Source organism: Zingiber officinale, chromosome 11B (genome assembly GCF_018446385.1).
Source record: "Zingiber officinale cultivar Zhangliang chromosome 11B, Zo_v1.1, whole genome shotgun sequence".
Taxonomy (NCBI): Eukaryota; Viridiplantae; Streptophyta; class Magnoliopsida; order Zingiberales; family Zingiberaceae; genus Zingiber; species Zingiber officinale.
Window position 1 is genome coordinate 9,326,985 of NC_056007.1, and position 22,938 is coordinate 9,349,922.

Below are 22,938 nucleotides of genomic sequence, written 5' to 3' on the forward strand. Positions count from 1 at the left end.
ATACTCACATTAGACTCATTTCAAAAATGAGTCAAAATAGTTTAGTTAGAAGTCTACCAAAATTAAGAAATTTAGAAAATATAATTTATAAAGCTTGTCAACAAAGTAAATAAATCAAATCAACCCACAAACTAACAAATCTAAATCAAACAAACTCAATACTTGAGCTCCTACATTTAGACTTATTTGATTCATACAGAGCTAATTCACTAAGCAGAAACCAATACTGCTTAGTAATAATTGATGACAACTCAAGTTAGATAAAATTTTTAAAACCCAAAGATAAAACCTTTGAAACTTTCAATAATCTTTGCAAATTAATAGAAAATAAAAAATATACAAAAATTAAAAGAATTAGAAGCGATCATGGGGGATTTGAAAATTATAAGTTTACTGAATTTTATCAAATAAATGGATATCACCATAAATTCTCATGTCCTAGAACCCCTCAAAAAAATTGACTAGAAGAAAGAAAAAATAGAATATTACAAGAAGCCGCTAGAACCATGTTAAATAAATATAACTTAAGTAATCAATTTTGGACAGAAGCAATAAACACTGCATGTTATATTCAAAATAGAATTTTAATCAATAAATTTTATAATAAAACCCCTTATGAAATATATTATAATAAAATACCCAACTTAAATTATCTAAAAGTATTTGGGTGTAAAGTACATATATTAAACACTAAAGATTATTTAGGTAAATTTACATCTAAATCAACAACTGGTATTTTTCTAGGGTACTCAACAACTAGTAGGGCTTATAGAGTCTACAATAAAAGCACCCTAAAAGTTAAAAAATAACTAATGTAATATTTAATGAAGAAAATAATCTACCTAATTCAATTAATGAAAATAATGAACAAGATACTAGGAACATAGAAAATGATGAAGATGATGCAATTAAACCTGAATCAAGTGAATCAGAAGAACCAATTGATAACCCTAACATAAGAATACCTAGGTTAAGATTCAATCGCCCACTTGACCAAATTTTAGATGACCCAAACCTAGGAGTTCGAATTTGATCATCCTATAGAAATTTAAGTCAAATAGCCCTTATCTCCAAGATTGAACCCCAAAACTATAGAAGAAGCCCTACCTGACCCAGATTAGATAATTGCAATGTAAGAGAAACTAGCCCAATTTAAAAGAAATCAAATTTGAGAACTAATACCTAAACCTATAAATAAATCCATAATTGATACAAAATAGGTCTTTAGAAATAAACTAGATAACAAAGGAGAAATTGTGAGAAATAAAGCTCGACTAGTAGCTAAGAGGTTCATCCAAGTAAAAGGGTTAGATTATGATGAAACATATGCCCAATAGTTAGATTTGAATCCATTAGGATGTTGCTGGCATATGCAACACATAAGGGTTTTAAATTATTTCAAATGGATGTAAAGTCTGCATTTCTTAATAGTTTCATAAAAGAAGAAGTATAAGTAGGTCAATCTCCTGTGTTTGAGGATTTAGATCACCCAAACTATATTTTAAACTAAAAAAGGCCTTGTATAGCTTAAAACAAGCACATAGGGGTTGGTATAAACGATTATCAACATACCTAATATCTAAAGGGTTTAACCAAGGCCAAATTGACTCAACCTTATTTGTTCAATCCCTAGAAAAAGATATCTTTATAGCCTAAATCTATATAGATAATATAATTTTTGGCTCAACCAATACAAATTTCTTAAAAAGAATTCATTAAATTAATGAAAATGGATTTGAAATGAGTTTAGTAGGTGAACTTAATTTTTTCTTAGGCTTACAAATAAAGCAAATCAAAGAGGGTATTTATGTCTATCAAACAAAATATGCTAAAGAATTAATTAAAAAAATTTAGAATGGAAAATTCTAAAAACATCAACACCCCAATGACAACCAATGTAAAAATTAATTCTGACTTAGAAAGAAAACTTGTAAACTTAAAATATTATAGAAGTGCAATAGGGAGGCTATTATACTTAACTGCAAGTCGATCTGATATTTTATTTATAGTTAGTATGTGTGCTAGGTATCAATCCTGTGCAAAAGAATCACACTTAATAAATGTAAAAAGAATATCTAGGTATATTAAGGGCACACTAAGTGTAGAACTTTGGTATCCTAGGACTTGCACATTTAACTTAGTTGGGTATTCTGACTCAGACTATGCTAAGTGCAAACTAGATAGAAAAAGCACAAGTAGAAGTTATCAACTTCTAGATCAATGTCTAGTAAGCTGGTGCAGTAGAAAGCAACACTATGTTGCTTTATCCACTACTGAAGCAGAGTACATAAATATGGGAGAATGTGTAGCTTAACTATTATAGATGATGCACACTTTAAAAGACTATCAATTAAAATACAAAAATACAAAAAGTCTTATTGATAACATAAGTTTAATAAACTTAACAAAAAATTTAATATACTACTAAGGACTAAACACATAGAAATCAAATATCAATTTTTAAGAGACCATGTAGCTAGAGGTGACATTGTATTCGACTATGTCAAGTACAAGTCAAACCTTACAAATATCTTTATTAAAATCTTACTTAAACTTGAATTTAGTACACTTAGAAGACAATTAAAAATGTGCTTAATAGAATAGATTTTAATCTTTTCAAAATTATATATATTTTTTAAAAAAAATCATATTATCTATCTTTTTCAAAATTCTTATATCTTTAAAAATTAGCTTGGTTTTAAAATTCTAGATTAAATAGTTATATTTTCTTCAAAACTATCACTTTTACTAGTGATTTCAAATATTGGACTTAGCATAGGTTTTTCTCCGTAGAAAGTATGTACCCAGAGATTTCAGCAAGAGCATCTCACAAGTATATTAGGATTACCTTGCTTGTGCATTAAAAATACTTAGAACAGTATGAGATGCATAGAGTATTGCCTGGATTTTTAGATGTTTATGTCAATGCATCAACATAAAGTCTGAATGATAAATATCAATTCAAATTGATCAAGTTAAGTCATCCTTTATAGTCAAACTAGCTGGATCACTTACTTAACTTGACTAACCAAGTGAATGCTACTACCTTATAGTAAATAACTGATAGCTAAAGGTTAGACATTTCTTTTAAGGAAAGTAGATGATTATTTTTTATATTTTATTTTACTTTAATTTTTTCATACTTGGACTCTAGGATTACAATCATACCATTAAGTTTACCTTATTTTAAAGTCCCCTCAAACTTAAAGCACTTACTTAAAATGTTTTTCATTTTTTAACACATTAATCAAAGGGGAGGAATTTCAAAACATTGAATTTTTGTTTAAATAAATTTTTGAAAAATACTCTTAAGTTATTTAGAGCTTTACAAAGAACACTACCTATTTTTTTATATACGTCAAAGGAGGAGATAAGGTGTTAGAAGTTAAGTATATTCAAAAAGTTAAATATTTTTAAAAAGAAGAGTATTTTTTTTTTCAAAAGTGTAACTAAATATTTAATTAAGTGTCGTTCATTTTAAAAAAGGAAAGTATTTTTTTTCAAAAGTATAGCTAAACTCCTTTTTTTTAAAAAAAAAGTTAAGTATTTAACTAAGTATTATTCAAAAAAAATATTTTCAAAGCTAAGTATTTTTTAAAAGAAAAAAGAAAAGCTAAATATTTTTCGTAAATAAAACTAAGTGCTATTTTTCAGGGGAGTATAAAGTCAGAGTCTTTTTTAAATCTTAACTTAGAAATATCTCTTATTTCAATACTTAGAACATTATTACTTTGAAAAAGTATTTTTTTAAAAAAAAAAAATCTTACTTGTGGAAATTTTTACTTATTCTTAACTTGTTGATGTGTTATCTTTAGGCTTAACTTAAATCGTGTTGCCATAAATAAAAAATGGGGAGATTATTGATGCAAGGAGTACCAGATGATCGAACCTGAGTTTTGATATTGGCAAAGAATTCTAAGTTAAGTTTTATTGTTGTTTAACAAGTTTGACTGAGTGTACAGAAAAGTCCTAAGTGAACTTAGGCAAGGTGAAAATCCCAGTTGAGGCTAGGCAAAGAAGTCTTAGGAGACACTAGGTAGGTGGAAAATTCTAATTGCAGCTAGACAAGGAAGTCTTGGTCTGTGGGACTAGGCGATGTCTTGGCAGGTCGAGGACGTCAGGCAGAAATCATAGGATCGAGAACACTAGGTGAAAGCCCTAGGGGTCATGAACACCCAGCGAAAAGACTAGACATGTCGAGGTTTGAATGTCCAACGGAAAGTCCTGAGGTCTCGGGTGCTGAGCAAAAGTCCAAACGATCTGGAGAACTGGTTTAGCAAAAGGCAAACTCTTCTAAGAGGAGTTGATGAGGACGCGTTCCCCATTGAGGGAACAGTAGGTCTCGGTCTAACTTAGAGTTTCAACGAAACTGAAAATCAGGACCGGACAGTCCGGAGGCTGTCAAATATTACTTTACTTTACATATTATTGCTTATTTCTTACTCCTTGGTGCATATGATTGAAAACTGAAAAATAGGACATCCAAGCGCCTAGACTGGGTATAAGCACTCAGACCTCCGAGCACCCGGAGTTGCTCTAGGCGCCCGGGTCAATGGCTGAGAGGCAAGTTGTCGGTTGGCCAACCTACATCACAACAGGCACCTGAATAGTTCAAGCATCTAGACTGGTCTAGGCGCTCAGACTGGGCCAAATTCATCTTCAAGCTACAGTGTCATGCTTCAGTTGGCCGACCCACGTCAACGGTCCAGGCGCTCGGACTGGCCCAGACGCTCGGAGATGGATAAAACTTGTTGGATGAAGTTTCGACGAGAGCATACCATGTTAGCCCTATGAGGGTGCCAGAGGAGGAGTCCAAGCTCCCGGATGAGGCTATAAAAGGGGGGTCCGACCAGTGCCTTATACACATCAATTCGAACAACTTTCTCTCCTGTGCACTGCTCCGGAAACGACTATACCACGTCGAAACGATTCTCCGACGACCAAAAGCTCGCAACTTCAACTCTTTAAGTTGTCGATATAATTTCATTTACAACATTTAAATTATTGTAGTTATTGTACTTAAATTTTATAATTTCATTCAAATTATTAGTGGATTGCCCATCGAAAGCACTCAACGAGTGCGAACCTCGGAATAGGAGTCATCACATGCTTCGAATCAAGTAAAAGAAAAGTGTTAACGATTTCTTTTCTTTCCGCTACGTTTACTCGATCGCATTTTCAAAAAACATGAAAAAACTACGAGTGTTATTCACACCTCCCTACTCCTTTAACGCTTTTGATCCAACATCTTATTCCTATAATACAAATCTACCATCTGAGTATCAACTCGACTATATCTATATGAACATTAATTATAAAAAATATGCACACTATTAAATTGAACATTTAATTTATTCATAAACATTCGATTCATTTATAATATAACACAACGGATAACAAAAGTTAAAATCGTCATCTTAACATACATCGCTGGTCTCACGCACTCTAGAAAAAGATAAATCAAAAGGATTTATTTAACCTTACTCGAGCGGCCTTCCTAAATAAAGGGCATGAGATAATCTAAAATAGTTCTATCCATCGAATAAAGGGCTTAACTTAAATCGTGTTGCCATAAATAAAAAAGGGGGAGATTATTGGTGCAAAGAGCACCAGATGATTGAACCTGAGTTTTGATATTGACAAAGAATTCTAAGTTAAGTTTTATTGTTGTTTAACAAGTTTGACTGAGTATATAAAAAAGTCCTAAGTGAACTTAAGCAAGATGAAAGTCCCAGTTGAGGCTAGGCAAAGAAGTCTTAGTAGACACTAGGCAGGTGGAAAATTCTAATTGCAGTTAGGCAAGGAAGTCTTGGTCTGTGGGACTGGGCGATGTCTTGGCAGGTCGAGGATGTCAGGCAGAAATCCTAGGATCGAGAACACTAGGTGAAAGTCCTGGGGGTCATGAACCCCCAGCGAAAAGACTAGATAGGTCGAGGTTCAAATGTCCAACGGAAAGTCCTGAGGTCTCGGGTGCTGAGCAAAAGTCCAAACGGTCTGGAGAACTGATTTAGCAAAAGACAAACTCTTCTAAGAGGGGTTGATGAGGACGCGTTCCCCGTTGAGAGAACAGTAGGTCTCGGTCTAACCTAGAGTTTCAACAAAACTGAAAGTCACGACCGGACAGTCCGGAGGCTGTCAAATATGACTTTACTTTACATATTATTGCTTAGTATTGCTTATTTCTAACTCCTTGGTGCATATGATTGAAAACTGAAAACAAGGCATCCAAACGGCTAGACTGGGTCCAAACACTCAGACCTCCAAGCACCCGGAGTTGCTCTAGGCGCCCGGGTCAATGGCTGAGAGGCAAGTTGTCGGTTGCCCAGCCTACATCACAACAGGCACCTGAATAGTTCAGGCATCTAGATTGGTCTAGGCGCTCAGACTGGGCCAAATTCATCTTCAAGCTACAGTGTCATGCTTCAGTTGGCCGACCCACGTCAGCGGTCCAGGCACTCGAACCGGCCCAGACGCTCGGAGATGGATAAAACTTATTGGATGAAGTTTCGACGAGAGCACACAACATTAGCCCTTGTGAGGGTGCCAGAGGAGGAGTCCAAGCTCCCGGATGAGGCTATAAAAGGAGGGTCCGACGAGTACCTTATACATATCAATTCGAACAACTTTCTCTCTTGTGTGCTGCTCCGAAAACGACTATACCACGTCGAAACGATTCTCCAACGACCAAAAGCTCGCAACTTCAATTCTTTAAGTTGTCGATATAATTTCATTTACAACATTTAAATTATTGTAGTTATTGTACTTAAATTTTGTAATTTCATTCAAATTATTAGTGGATTGCCCATCGAAAGCACTCAACGAGTGCGAACCTTGGAATAGGAGTCATCACATGCTCCGAATCAAGTAAAAGAAAAGTGTTAACGGTTTCTTTTCTTTCCGCTACGTTTACTCGATCGTATTTTTGAAAAACGTGAAAAAACTACGAGTGTTATTCACACCTCCCTCCTCCTTTAGCACTTTTGATCCAACATCTTGTTCCTATAATACAAATCTACCATCTGAGTATCAATTCGGCTATATCTATATGAACATTAATTATAAAAAATATGCTCACTATTGAATTGAACATTTAATTTATTCATAAATATTCGATTCATTTATAATATAACACAATGGATAACAAAAGATAAAATCGTCATCTTAACATACATCCCCTCCAAAATGGTCTCAATCACTCTAGAAAGAGATAAAATAAAGGGACTTATTCAACTTTACTCGAGCGGCCTTCCTAAATAAAGGGCATGAGATAATCTAAAATAGTTCTATCCATCGAAAATCAAACTATACCTCGCTAATGACAAGTACTACTCAGAGTATCAACTCGGCTGCACTCGCAAGGGTACAATAGTACTATACAACACACTAACATCTTATTGATTTAATATTTTGACTGGTTCGAACCTGCTTCTTCAGATTGACTTGACAATTTCTTCCTTCATGGCCAAAGAGAGAGCACCAAGGTGACCTCCAGCCTCCACCCTTACGCCGGGCATCGCCACCGCCCTGCTTCCGACGAACCCACCCTCCTCGACCCTCACCTTCCCGTACCTCACTTTCCCGTCTTCCCCTTCATAGATGTGCCCGAACAGCACTGCATCTCTCCCGACGGCGCCGCCTCTCTCAATCTCCACCAGCTCAGGGTTCAGCGCCGCCCCCATGCTGGTCACGTAGACCCCGTGTTCGACCTCGATACGCGCGCCCAGCAGCCTCATCCACACCCCAAAGAACACAGATCCGGTGATCATCTCGAGAAAGTAGTCGCCGGCGACAGTCCTCAGAGCCTGCCACACAGTGTCCATGAACACCACCCGACTCCATACATGCTCCGCTTCGCCGTCCTCTCGCTTGCCGACCAGAACCGACTTGGCTGCAACACATACGATCGCAGCGGCGACGCCGGATGCCGCCCAGAAAAGTGGTAGCAGCCAGTGCAGAGGCAGGTCCGTGGCTGACTTGACGGCGAGCGTCCAGCGGAGCAGCACGAAGATCACTACTCCGATGATGAGATATGGCAGGAACGTCTGCAGCAATGGCTGGAAAAGGGATGCCCATAGCGTTTGATACCATGTCCTCGCTAACGTCACTTTCCGATCAGGAGCGACCTTCTTCAGCTCTGCGTTCATCATCATCGGACAGCCGGAAAGGTCCACTTTTACATCAGACTGCTCGAGGAAATTCCGCCAGGCCATCGGAAGCGGAACGCCGTTGCGCAGGCGTTGACATATCTCGTACACCAACGACCGGCCATGGTCGATGGACGCGCTCTGCGAGCACGAGCTTGCTCGGATGACATCGACCTCGTCGCAACGCAGAAACGGATTGAATTCGAGCCTTTCAGATTCTTCCGCAGTGAGATTCTGATCGATTGTGATCTCGCCGATGTCGACGTGCGGGTATTCCGACTCATCCCACGGCCTGGTGCAGTCGAGAGCCTCTTCGCGCGCTGCTTCGTCAGAGGGAATTGGCCGGACTTGCAGCTGAAACACGTAACGGACATGAGCCGGGGAGCTCACTCGTCGCCGGAAATCATCAGCCAGGAAGAGCAAGGGACGGGTGTCGCCCTCTTCCCTCGGGATCGCACCGGTCTCCGGAGGAAGAATGCCTTTTGGAACCACCTGACCGGAATCCTCACCGATCTCAGAATCAACCGGCCGCAGTTTGAACTTGGCATACATCTCCCGGCCATCATCAAAGCGAATCAATCGACTGATGTTGGAGTAGTAGTGCAGCTCTGTGAAAGAGTTTGTGTTCCTCAAAGAACCCCAGACGGCTTCCCAGATGTGAGGAGACCGTTTCACTTGCTGCTCCCTCGCCGGAAGGCCGCAGACCAGCCATGTGGCAAAGTCTTCGATTGTGCGAGCGTAGAACGCTTTGCCTGTTTTCAGAGTCAGGTCAAGAAGAGGAATTTCATAACCTTCTTCAGAGAAAACTCGTAAAGTCGCACCCCGTGCGTCGGTTCTTGCATCGTCGTCGGCACTGAGACTGTTGCTATGTCGGATCACCACCGAGAAGCACTTGTTGGGGCTGAAGATTTTGTGAGCTGGAAATGCTGAGAGATCTTGGTACAATTTTAGAACACCTTTTCCGGCAACACCGATTCGATGGAAGTACCTCGAATTGACCTTCATTGTCGTGATAGCTAAGTTTCCGGCGAGTCTTCCGACGATCTTCTTGTACTTCGCATCCATTTCATCAATTCTCTCATCTGTAAGATGCAAGGTGTTTTTGACCATGGTGGGTGTCTGAGAGCCCATGTATATGCCCCCTCTTTGGAGGATAGAATCTACTGGTGCAATCGAAAGAGCACCAAGAACAACATCTTCTTGGATGTTCGATCCCGAGAGGACTAAGCTCTGACTGCCGACCACTGAGTTTTTCTCAATCTGAATTTCCCCAGAAACAAATCCATTAACAGAATAGAACCCACTTACGATGCGGCTAAAATCGCCAAGATGGACACCATCACCAATTGAGATCATAGCAGGGTTACTGACCGGGTTGATCGCCCTGATAGAGCAATGGCGCCCGACTTTAGCCCCCAAAAGGCGTAGATACACGCAAAATGCTTCTGTTCCTGACAAGAGTTTGGCAAACCTTATGTGGCTAGCAGTGTTTATTTGATCAAGAAACCATGTCTTCATGTGGGAATTTGAACTCGCTCGCCTATTACTATTGAGGTAACGGTTTAAAATGGCGGTGAGGAGGCTAAGGACCAGGCCATGAATGAAGTAAGCAGTAGCCATGAAGAAAGCACAAGTACTTGGACTGGATGGGAGCTCAGTTGTTATGGAGGCAAATGCTGTGATTGTAGCAGGTAACCAATGGAAGGCACCGGCAAGGCAAGCGAACGTGAAGTTGTGTCGTGAATAGGAGGCTCCGAAGAAGTATACGTAAGACGAATAAACGATGGCACCGGATAGAGAACCAAGGCAACCTACAGCATAAATTCCCAGAAAGTGATAAACTGGCACCAAGTTTTCTGATACGCCTTCATATAAGTGTATCTGCACAAAAGAGGGAGAAGATTTGTTATCAGTGCAACTGCTAGAAATGATTGAAATACAAATTAGAGAAAAGCTTAGTCGACCTTTTCGATCTTAGAAGATTTCACTGGCATAGTTATGTGATTTGCACCCCCGACTTTCTGTAGAGGTTGAATTTCCTCGCCTATTCCCACTATGCTTCCTTTCTGGATCACGGCGTAAGGACCGATTGTAGAATTCCTGCCAATTTTGACTGGGCAGAAGCTCAATGCACCGTTCCTCACTTCATGGCTTTGAATCAGAACACCTTCTGCTATCGTGGCTTCTTCTCCGATCGAAACAAGAGAGGGATCTGTGATCTCAACGGTATCAATTAGAACAGATGACCTGACCCGAGCTCCTTGCATCTTGTACCAGTAGTTCAAGAACACTGTGCCTCTGAGGAAGACAGCCAAGAATTTTGCAGCTACTTCCTGAGCTTTGCTTAGTGCCCACCATTTAACGAAATCGATTGACCATAAAGAGACTTCTGGAGTGAGGACATAGTTAAGTTGGAGGAATGAGTTTCCGAAGGAGAGGAAAAGGCAAGTGAGAAAGATGTAAGAAATCCAGGCCAGAGGTGCAAGGGCAAGTGAAAGAAAAGTAGAAATAAGTAACACATTCTCAGCCACATTAACCGAAACCAAACTGAAGAAAATTGAGCTGGAGATGTAAGCAGGAAAGATTAGGATAGAAGACACATACAGAATGGCCAAGATTTGTAGGAAGCAAACAACCAGCTTCTGAATTAATGACGCATTGGTATCGAGATCAACAGAATCTTCCATATCGTCAAGGTGGGAGGTTGATTTCATGGTCCTGGGCTGGGACTTAATAAGAAGGTTCTGGGAAAAGTTCGCTAAATCTGAAATGCAAGTTGCAGTAAAAATGTCTACAGCTCCAACAGGAACACCGAGGTAATCAGAAAGTTTTTGGGCTGCTCTAACGACCCCAATTGAATCGATACCATAGGAAACCAGACTCTCAGTAGCAGATATCTTCTCAATAGCTATGCCAGTTTGTTCCGCTACGAGTTGTCTAAGGAAATTAACGATCTCTTCGACATCCTTTCCAGCATTACAAGGCTGAGAATCAGGAGAAAGAGATTTACCGAGCAGCGGGATCAAACTTCTCCTCTCCACAGAGCTGCCAGTAGTAAAAGATCGAAATAGAGACTTTTTGGAAGAAGCAGACATTGTTGCAAGAATTAATGTGTCGTCTGCAAATTTCCTGAGACACTCAAACCTCTGGATCTTGCCAGAAGTTGTCTTTGATATGGTTCTCGGTTTGATCAGCTTGATAGAAGCCACAGAGACACCATGTTCTTCTGCAACTCGTAATTTGATTCGTTCAACAATCTCTTCATCGATCGATTTTCCATCCTTAACCTCGGCAATGACAACTAGTCCAACTTGATCAGAAGTCTCCGAAACTGGAATCCCTTTCGTTTTCAGGACTTCCTCTGCAACACCAATGACAGCACAGCAACCTGGCCGTAGAGAATCTGATGAACCTTCTACTGTCTTCTCTACATCAGCTGAGTATATGTTTCTTCCAGCAACAATTATTAAGTCCTTTATTCGGCCAGTGATGAAAAGTTTCCCATCGATAATTCTTCCCAAGTCTCCTGTTCTTGTGTATCTCTTGCCTTTGTGATTCTCAAGCTCATTGAAGAATGTTTTTCGACTCAGATCCTCATTGCCCCAGTAACCAACTCCAGCACTAGGACTGTTAATCCATATCTCACCTTCTTTTCCATATTCTTCATGCTCTCGAAGAGTTTCAGGGTCTACAATTCTGATATCGACATCTGAATCATTTGGACAACTGTAGCCACAGCAGACTCTACCCTCCCAATCTATCAGGATCGGCTTGCCTTCTCCGAAAGCACAGCTCACAAATACACAATTCTCAGCAAGACCATAGCCGGGAGCCATTACCTCTTGAGACAGACCAAATGACTGAGAAATTTCAATGAATCTTTTTAGTGTTTTCTTCCTTACCGGTTCAGCAGAAATCATAAGAAAGATCAAAGATGACAGGTCATAGGTATGGTTCTTCGCCTTATCTGCTTCTAGCCTTCTAATTACCAATTCAAATGCAAAATTGGGAGCTGCACTGTGAGTTGCCTGATAGTCACTCATGGTTCGAAGCCAAAAAAGAGGATTCCTGATAAATGTCATCGGCGAGAAGAGTATCGCAGTTGCACCACTGACTAGAGCAGTAAAAAGACCACCAATAAGCCCCATATCATGGTACTGAGGAAGCCAGCTGACCAAAACAGTTTGAGAAGAGCTATTGTATCGTCTTTGCATTGTCTTCACATTATGAATTAATCCTCCATGAGTTATCATCACACCTTTCGGTTCTCCAGTCGAGCCTGATGTGAATTGCAAAAAACATATCTCCTCTGGGAACTCAGAGTTTTCAGATTCCAAGTCTTTCAGCTGGGAATTTCTAGGCTGACATCGATATTTTTTAATCCATGAATCCGTATGCACCCACGGGAGCTCAGGCCAACTAGCTGAAGAATTTTCACTGCTCTTTTTCAAGGAAATTACATTCTTCAAGAATCCTGTTCGAACAGCCAGATGGTATGATGAAGTAGACAGAATCGCAGCAGCATTGCACGACTTAGAAATGTTTTGGATCTTGAGAAGTGCTTGTCCACCTCGCTGAAGTGGATCAGGAGGCAAAACTGGCACCGGAATGATTTTAGCTTTGAGACACCCAAAGAAAGCATCGATGAACTCCAGACCAGGGAGGTAGATTAGTAGAACTCGATCACCTGACTTGAAAGTGCACTTGTCACTTAATAGTTTTTGAGCAATATGTGATGCATTGGCTTGAAGTTCGCCAAAAGTTCGTTGATTCACAATCTTTCCTTCCTCATTAAGCCATGTGTAAAGAGTTTTACTAGTAGTGATTGGATGAGTTCCCCAAAACGTCAAGTAACCATTAAGAGATGGTAGATCTGGAAAGACTAACTCAGGGGTTTGACCGATTACTCTTTGAAAATACGACTCGCTGCTAGAAACTAAAGGAAATAATCTCTGCAAGAAAACAGCTTCACTGACTAAGATGACAATTTGATATAGAAACATCAAAAGCATTGCTTGACATAGGAATTATATCAGATTACCTTAACGTATGGAATGAGTGGCTTCTCACTATCATTAGCAAAGTATTTGCAGACTAAAGCCATGGCGTACAATGAGTTTCGTTCTGTTAGTTCAAAAGCCATCAGCCCTCCCACATAATATGTATTTTGAAAGCCTTGAAGCTGAGATTCCAGTTTCTCAAAGAAACCTTCTTTCATGTCTAGAAAGAACAGAAATTGAAGGTGATAAAAGAGAAAATCAGCCTGAAGAATCAACTATCAGTAGGAATAAGCAATTTCCGAGGAAACAAAAGCTGAGAAAAAGGGATCTGACCTTCACTATTAACATGAGGAAAGTACTTGAACCGCCTTTGCAAAACCACTTCCTGAACCACTCCTCCCATTGTGTTCACAACATCAGTCAGAAGCTTTATCACAGTAGGACCCTTGATATCGCTAGAATTTCCATATGACCAAAACAGGAATATATTTGTATCACCGAAAAACTTCTGCATTGCCACAGGATGTCCAATTGTTGCAGGATCATCCATGAATTCGCCGAAGTAATAAAATCCAACAGGCATGTGGTCGAATCCTTTAATCTTGAGAACAGTGGTGTAGTAATCTATTGTCTGCACCTTACAGAACAACTGCTCCTCAAGATCATTCAAATCTACCACCTCACTTTCTTCAGCTAAATAGTACAGAGATATTAATCAAATAAATAATGTTGCACAAAGAAAAATAAGTTCTTGCACGAAAAGAAGAAGGAAAAAAAAATTGTTCCTGTGCTCTGCTTACTGGCTAGTGCTGAAGACCTGTAAGTCCTTCCATTCTTGAAGGCTAGAGCACCTGAAATGATAATTTTGTCGAATTTCATGACTTTTTCCTCATTATGAGCATTCTTCACAGTTAAGCTGACACCCAAAGTATGCCTCCTGATATTTACAACTTCATTATTGCACAGGACTTCAAAAGGTAGAGACTGGCTGAGTTTTTGCCACATGCTCGAGTATCCGCCTTTAAAACGTCGAATCTTTCCAGCCATGGAAGTTCTAGTGAACTCCTGAATGTAAGCATAAGGCATGTCTTGTATAAAACCATATCCAGATGCAGTATAACCATATGCCACTGATTTCGGCAAAGAACTTAGGCCATGTGACTCGAGAAAATCAAGAGTTGGGTCAGATGCAAAGCTGCTTAATGCACGAATGCCAGTATGACCAGAACTGTTTGCTTCATCCTGTCAGAAAAGTGTTGATCACAAAATGTCTATTTATCAAAGTAAGGGATCAAAATGAAAGGAAGCTGACAAACTTGTAATCGCAATGTCAATGATATAAGGGAAACATAATCATCAGCCACTTTCATGTCTTCAAACTTCCCAGTGCGGCTATCAATGAGTGCAAGCTTGTGTGAGTCCATTTCTTCAAATTCTGCACCTACTTCTTTTGCCAAGTGAGAAATAACAGGGGCACTGTTTGCAGCAATAACTTGACCACCCAAATCATAGATCCTTCCTGAATAACCAAATGCTCAATATTTAACTTTAAATCCATCGAATATAACATAATGGAAAATCAAATACATAACAACAGCTTTGTTTAGTTAGCCCACCTTCAATATCAATTGATTCACACATTCCAGCCACTGTTTGATACTTCTCAAATACTGTCACATTACTATATCCAAGTTTGGCTAGCGCATATGCAGCTGATAATCCACTCGGGCCAGCTCCGACAATGGCAATTCTTGTTTGCAATGAAAAACAAGGATGCAACTTGTCCAACTGTTCTTCAATGTTTTTCGTTGTATCCATCTTCTTAAGTTCAGTAACAGACCCTGCTTCAGAATAATGAATAGTATGTTAAGCAGTCTTCAGAAATATTGTCTAGTATGTAATGATAAAAAGGTGATCCTTTCTCGTACACATTATGTTTCACACTTCAATAATCTAGTAAATTGCAAAAGACAGGAGAAAGAGCCACCTCAAACTTCAAACTTTTTGGAAGTTTATTTCCATGCTATTGTTGCTTACTATTTAGTGGCGATCCTCAAATCTCAAGGGAAATATCATTAAACTAAAGAGCATTTGAGTGAAAGATTATCCCACGTGATGGCCTGTCTGGTTTTCTAATTTACCTCTTTACAGATGACTATGGGACTTGCCGTATGGGGTCCGGGGACAGCGTATGACCTTTTGCAAAATTTGAGTGAAAGATTATAGCTCCTGAATCTCAGTTATAGCTACACCATATTTCAAAAATAGGGTTAGTGTGACAATCTCATGAGAGTTTGGACAAGGTGCAGCTCCTGGTAGGCTACGAGGACATAGAGGGAAAAAACTTATCAAAACACACACCGAAGTGGAAAAATTCCTTTTGTGGAACTTATGATCAAAGATAAAATTCCTCTAGAAGTATCACAGGTAGATAACTCTTAAGCAAAGAACTTACAAAACAAGCTCCAATAATACAAGACAGCAGATACATAAGAGGAGCAATCCACACTAAGAAAAACAGGACAATAATGTTGTAAAAATAATGAAGAGAGAATTTGCCAAATCAAGGGAAGCATACAACAGAGAATTCATGCCCCAATTTTGATACGAGACAACATTAAAGACATAACCACACAGCTGAAAAACCATAAAGAGGGCTCTGACATTGTTCATATATTCATATGAATCATCACATGAGTCCCAAACTTTTAATAAACTAACCAAGACGGTTTTAAGAGGGTTCACCTCAAGGTATTTGGTTAAGAATAGCAACAGCATTCCAAAGGAGACATCTTTCATAACCAAAACCACCGTATATATGCCTCGGAATGGTTGTTAATTACCATGAAACTATAAATATAACAGGAGATTAAACAGTTGGTAACGAGACAACATTAAAGACATAACCACACAGCTGAAAAACCATAAAGAGGGCTCTGACATTGTTCATATATTCATATGAATCATCACATGAGTCCCAAACTTTTAATAAACTAACCAAGACGGTTTTAAGAGGGTTCACCTCAAGGTATTTGGTTAAGAATAGCAACAGCATTCCAAAGGAGACATCTTTCATAACCAAAACCACCATATATATGCCTCGGAATGGTTGTTAATTACCATGAAACTATAAATATAACAGGAGATTAAACAGTTGGTAAAGCCATCGTCAAATAAATAAGGCTACCTGATGCCTCGAACTAAATTCACGGCCAAATGGCTGAGTGGTGCTCCACCCGTGGCCGCCCCTCCACAATGCAAGAGGTGAATTCTTCATGTCGGAATTTAAACAAACAGTTGGCCGTCCATACCGGCAAGTCAGACAAAAGTCCAACAGGTCAATCGGGGTAGTTACTAGAGCGAATCTCGGTTTTGATGTTCATCGCATAGGTGAAAATCACAAAAAAGAAATCATTGGAATGTTGGATAAAGCATCTGCACGTAAGATATGACGAAAGGACGTATTGTAATAGAAAAAAACGAAAGAGGACAAACGCTTGTTGCCAACATTTATCCTGGCATCGGAATCTTCGGATTCCGTGGACATCGCGAACTCCGCATATAATAATTGACGTCGATAGTTCAGAAATCTGCGATCGGAAAGCCTCTTTATCTCCAACGCACCAGCTAATAGATTCGCACATTCCAGATGCTCTAAACTTGTAAGAGCGTTTCACAAATTAGAGCAAAAAACAAAAAAAAAACAAAGGAAGTCAACGCACTCGAAACTGATGCCATTTGGAGAGCCGCCCAAGTTTTGCCGGCGATTAGCGCTTTTTCATAGACCACAGACGACGTGTTGAGTTGCATGGCTATTGCAACAAACAATTGGGTGGAGAATGGATAAGAAAAAGTATATAAAATTAAGTGTTATTCACCGGAAAGCGACGACGGCGCCGGAGAGTAGCGAGGTGAGTCGGAAAGGGTTGAACTTGCTCCTCCTCATGCATCAGCATGTACTTCACCGTCTCCTTTCTCGGAAGCGGTTCCATCGGCGGTCGCCGCCACGATGTTCATCGCCTGGTGCCGGGGGGGCGGTGGGGAACGATGCAGAACCGCAGACCTCGATGGAGGTGTTGCTGCGCTTGAAGGCGGGGTGGAGTGTCGCCGCCTCCCCGCCACGCACACACTCGATCGCCACTGCCGCCGCCAGCTCCGCCTACTGCTGCGGCCCCTCTCGTGCTTCTCATTCCCCACCGCTTCTCCCTCTCGTGCTTCACCAAGCCGGGACATCGGAATCCAAGATTCAAATGAATTATCAGGGATCTCGGGCCAAAGATGCGATCTTTACGGACTTCGCGATCACCGTAAAGTTTTTTCGGAAAAAAAAAAAGACGGAAATTTGCAGTTTTGCGCAATTGGCGATCGCGCCACGTGGAATCCAACACTACTAATTTTTAATCAGGAAAAACAAGAGGACGAAGGAAGAAATGGAAGATCTTGCGGTACGACGTGGGAGCAACTAATAAATATATATAAATTGGCTTCTTATATTTTTATTTCCGTAAAAAAAAATTATTTCCAAAATTATTTTAAAGATAGCTTATTCTGTATTTATTTTTTTTAAAAAAAATACTTTTTTCCATACTATTATGGCAATTTTAATATAAAAAAATATCTATTTTAAACATGCAATAATAATTTTAATTAAAATTACTACTATATTAGTGTGGAGACATTTTAATAGCAAGTTTAACCAATTTGTAATAATTTAAATTAAGTGAAATAATTTTACTTAATTTTAACAAATTAAAATAATTTAATTTATATATAATTGATCCTGTCCGTAAACGTCGACTAGTGAATCAGCTTTGTCGTCAACTTAATCATTAATCACTGAATGGCAACAATGATGATGTGATTTTGTGAGCATGGACGATAGCAAATAGGAGAAGAAGATGTTAGAATGACAACCAAGGATTTTTCGGCATAGTCACTCTGACGCTCAAGTTAGAGGATGAGGAAAAAGAATAATATTAGGGTTTTAATATATATAAGCGTGCGTATGTACCTTGGATGTCGGATAGGACTACCTTTAATAGAGAGACAATAGACTTTTTCCTTCCATTCCGATCTTTACGTTATCATTATTTAATTTCTTAAATAATATAAGACTTATTCATGTCGCTATCTTTTTTTCTCGAAATAATCCAAGATTTGCATGAGGATTATTCTTTTCTCAAAATAATTTGATATTTGTGTGATAATTATTATTTTTCTAAAATAGTCTTACGTCCTGATACACGTCGCTAAGGAGCCAAGAGGCATGGGAGCTAAGAGGCCAAGGAGCCGGGAGGTTGGGGAGCTGGGAGGCAGGGGAGTCGGGAGGCCAAAGAGATAAGAGGCTCGAGAGCTAGGAGGACAAGGGGTCTAACGTCAACTTGACTCCCCCTCTGTTGGAACCACCATCTCAGCAAAGGTCTCTAATCTTCTCTTATCCATATTGATACGGTGTATAAATGTGGGGTCTGTGAGATGATCTGGCACGGAGTCAAAGCCACAGAAGGGTCAAAAGTCACGCCAGCCTGGAGGTCAGAAGTCTAGCCCTCATGGCTAGTCAAAAGTTACACCAGCCTGGAAGTCAAAAGTCTAGCCTCCGTGGCAACGTCATCATGGAGGTCAAGGATCAGAGTTACAAGGAGGTCAAGATTCCGGCACACGTGGCTAAAGTCAAAGCTTCAATTGAAGGACTGGTCAAAGGACAGTATTTACGAGGTGGGTCGGATCTGACCTCGAAGGGAATCGAAAATAGACCCGACCCACATGACCAAATTCAATTGAGGATCCGGCCTATGGGTCAGGTACAATCAGGGATTGGGTGTGACTAGGGAGTCAGCTTATTGATTGGATGGGTATATCAAATAAGACTTCCGATGAAGCGATACAGGTCGGGAAGCCGACCCAGCGTGCAGGTCGGGACGTTCATACCATGGATAATAGCGGACAGATGTCGGTCAGGGAATCGACCCAGCGTGCAGGTCGGGACGTTCATACCATGGATAACAGCGGGCAGATGCAGGTCAGGGAACCGACCCAGCGTGCAGGTCGGGACGTTTATATCATGGATAACAGCGGACATACCATGGATAACAGCTGGCAGATGCAGGTCAGGGAACCGACCCAGCGTGCAGGTCGGGACGTTCATACTATGGATAACAACGGATAGATGCAGATCAGGGAATCGACCCAGCGTGCAGGTCGGGACGTTTATACCATGGATAACAGCGGACAAATGCAGGTCAGGGAATCGACCCAACATACAGGTTGGGATGTTCATACCATGGATAAAAGCGGACAGATGCAGGTAAGGGAACCGACCCAGCGTGCAGGTCGGGACGTTCATACCATGGATAACAGCGGGCAGATGCAGGTCAGGGAACCGACCCAGCGTGCAGGTCGGGACGTTCATACCATGGATAACAGCGGACAGATGCAGGTCAGGGAATCGACCCAGCGTGCAGGTCGGGACGTTCATACCATGGATAACAGCGGGCAGATGTAGGTCAGGGAACCTACCCAGCGTGCAGGTCGGGACGTTCATACCATGGATAACAGCGGACAGATGCAGGTCAGGGAATCGACCTAGCGTGCAGGTTGGGACGTCCATACCATGGATAAAAGTGGACAGATGCAGGTCAGGGAACCGACCTAGCGTGCAGGTCGAGATATTCATACCATGGATAGCAATAAGCAATAAGCAGATGCGGGTCGGGAATTAGACCCAGCATGCAGGTCGGAACATACTTGCCTTGGATAGCAATAAGCAGAGGCGGTCAGGAATCAACAGGTCGTCGGGATGTACATGCTTCAAATGATGCAGACAAAGGTGGGTCAGGAGGCCAGACACTATGTGACAAATATACCTGCAAGGAATCGTAACCACCTGTCAGAGAACAATCATCACATGTCAGGGAATATTCTAACGGTGGGAGGCTCATACTCCTCTTGGTTCCTCCGCTAGCCTATAAGAAAAAGCCACGTGTCGACCACCGCTAGACAAAGCCTGACATCCGACATTCCCTGACATTCGCTAGGTTCCAGAAGCCTCAGTTGCAGTATAAAAAGAGATGCTTTGTCCCTTACGCAGGTACGCTCACTTGTCATTTCTTACTAGTCTTTTACTTTTCGTGCTTTCTCTGTGATTTCTGAGAAAAAAGTACCTGACTTGAGCGTCGGAGGGCCTGACCCAGGGACTTTTTCCCTGGTTTCTGGTCTCTAACGACCGGTGGACTCGTCTGAGTGTGTGCAGATCAATAGCGTCATCATCCTGATCATTTCTCTCCGTAGAACCGCCCGTGCGAACTTGTCCAGAGGGTACCTCGCTGACTCAGCATCTCAACGACTCTCCATTAACTTTTAGCACAGCAAGGCCCGCCTTCATCCGACTCAGCTTCCGGACGGGATCACATATGACACCCACTAATTACCCTCTAGATCACAAATCTCTCTTTCAAGTTTAGTCGAAAAGGCGAGAATTCGACTGATCAGACTATAGTGTATTTAGAATAATTTCAGTTGTCTCAACTACTTAAGCTACGTGGCAAATCTATTATGTATTTATGAAGAGATTATATAATAAATGTCAACATGCCTCAATCATTTTGCCTTTAAATGTAGCTACTTCTTTTAAACACGTCGTATGTATCATTCACTTTGATTCTTGAGCCCATAATACACCAGTGTGCCTCTGATGTTGCATCACATTAATGTGATGTGACCTGCGATGATAAAGACTAAGTGTCTTTTACCAAGCAATAATTACTCTGGGTTTTATTTGTTCTGTGTGCTTGATCCTACGATAGAAAATGTATCCCTCTTGTAACACCAGAGATCTAGTGGTCCCTATTAAATGAGTCAGGTTATATTAGGTCAAATAAGAATGTTCCTGCACATAATTGTTGATTTTGTAATCGTCATTCTTCATCTCTGAGCTCTCCTTCTCACCCAATATGTTGTTTCAGTTCATCTCTACGATGTTTCTTTTCACCAATCTTCGGTAGCACTCTTTATGCCGGAGAATCCTCTTCTACTCTCTAGTATAGATCTACCGCTTCAAGTTTCACTGATGCATCCTTTGATCAATTAAGGACGACCGATGGAATTCTGGCCAATCATCTATTAGGGCTTCCGAATGGCAACGACCGGCTAAATCACCCCCTCTAGGTTTTGTAACCTTCTTCCAAAGCCACATGTTGAGTGGGTTATGCTTTCCTATCCCAATTTTCCTCATGGAAGTATCACGATATTTCTGTATCCCATTATCATAGCTTGGCCCCAATTCCTTTCGCATCTTGCTAGCGTAGTAATCCTTTTCTATTTATAACGTATTCCACTTTCTCCTCACTTCTTTCATTTTTTTCTTTTACCCGAAGAAGATGGAGGATGGGGTCTTCGTATTTTCCTCCTGCTTCGAGATTAACCTGATCAAGGAGCTTTCTCATCCCATAAGGGATGAAAACTCCAATTCTTTTTTGTTAAACCCCCATGTTCCATTTCTTAGCCGACTCGTTGGCAGCAAGAATTGCCCCCACCTCTGGCTTTGAAAGACTACCACTTGGAGAAGGGATACTTCAGTGTGTCCCAAAAGCTACTGGGCTTGCAGTTCAGCAGCAATGTCCTAATCGAGAAATGACTGCTGCATATGTTCGGGATGACTCCAAGATTGACTCCCCTCAACGCTTTGTTTGGTAAGAACTCTCATCATTAAAATTTTTATATCTAACTAAAGGAATGTTATTTTTTTGCAACTAACACGATGATGAGAGCATCAGTGAATAAGGTGATGAAATTTACTACGACAAAATTGGAGGTACGCATAGTGGCCATCATTGATCTTACCGAGGCAACACTAGAGGAAGGAGCACCCCCGACTCCGGCTACAACCCCAATAGAGGTGGCTACCCAATTGGTGGCCAAAGCGCCAAGCCCAATGGGAGAGTCAAGGAGTGTAGGTCCCGTGTATGCCGGCTAGAGGGGGTAAATAACCCTATTATCAAAGGTTAGAAATTTCTCTTGCTTTCAGAACTTAGCAATGACGGGAATATGTTAGTTAAGAAAAAATAAATGCATAAAAATTAAGTAAGAGAAGACTCCAAGTTTACTTGATTTGCAACCGGGGAGGTTTCTAATCCAAGATAGTGTAAGCTCCAATAGAAAGTCTCCTTTGTTGAAGGTGGAGAAGCCTCTTACAGAAGTTAAAGGACAAACAGTTGAAACAAAATTCATAGGGAAATACAAGTGTGTTGTATCAAACTTCGAGAACCAGAGCTCTATTTATAGTCTACTGGTCGAGTGTAGTCATTGGCTGACGTGACAGCTCCCTGGCACCTGGACCTGGTCCGGGTGTTAGGACTTGGTCACCTCAATCCATTCTACAACGACTCTTCGTTAATAGTTTATTGGTTCCCTAGCGCCTGGACCAAGTCCAAGCGGCTAGATTGGGCTGACATGGATTTTGTCATGATCCCTTCGGTAACGACTCACTAAGCTAGTCTTGTCTAGTTTGGGCCCCCGAACCAAGTCTAGGTCCGGGTGCCTAGACATAGTCAACTTTAAAGTTGACTATTTTTTCATCCAATCACTTAGGTGATTCTTCGATCATCCAGAGTTGAGCTCACGAAGGATCATTGAGGTCGAGAGAGAGGGTGAATCTCATCACTTTGAAATTTTTCTTTACTTTAGTTAAAAACAGAGTACGTAGTAGAATAAAAAGATAAGCAAAACGACAAGGTCATTTCTTACTTGGTTCTAAGCTTTTAATGACTTCTACTTCAAGGCCCGTAATCGTCGATCAC

The 22,938-nt window shown here is 40.6% G+C and overlaps 1 protein-coding gene across 1 annotated transcript; it reads right to left on the reverse strand.

The window, feature by feature from the left end:
* Positions 1 to 7,082: 7,082 nt before the first annotated feature.
* Positions 7,083 to 17,493, reverse strand: LOC122034255. The gene is made up of 9 exons (XM_042593422.1): positions 16,867 to 17,493; positions 16,332 to 16,771; positions 14,761 to 14,985; positions 14,461 to 14,663; positions 13,945 to 14,386; positions 13,478 to 13,837; positions 13,186 to 13,364; positions 10,109 to 13,096; positions 7,083 to 10,025 (listed from the first exon to the last, which is right to left on the reverse strand). Exons 3-9 carry the CDS (start codon positions 14,960 to 14,962, stop codon positions 7,431 to 7,433), a joined length of 6,969 nt encoding a protein of 2,322 aa, XP_042449356.1. The 5' UTR covers positions 14,963 to 14,985; positions 16,332 to 16,771; positions 16,867 to 17,493; the 3' UTR covers positions 7,083 to 7,430.
* Positions 17,494 to 22,938: the final 5,445 nt, after the last annotated feature.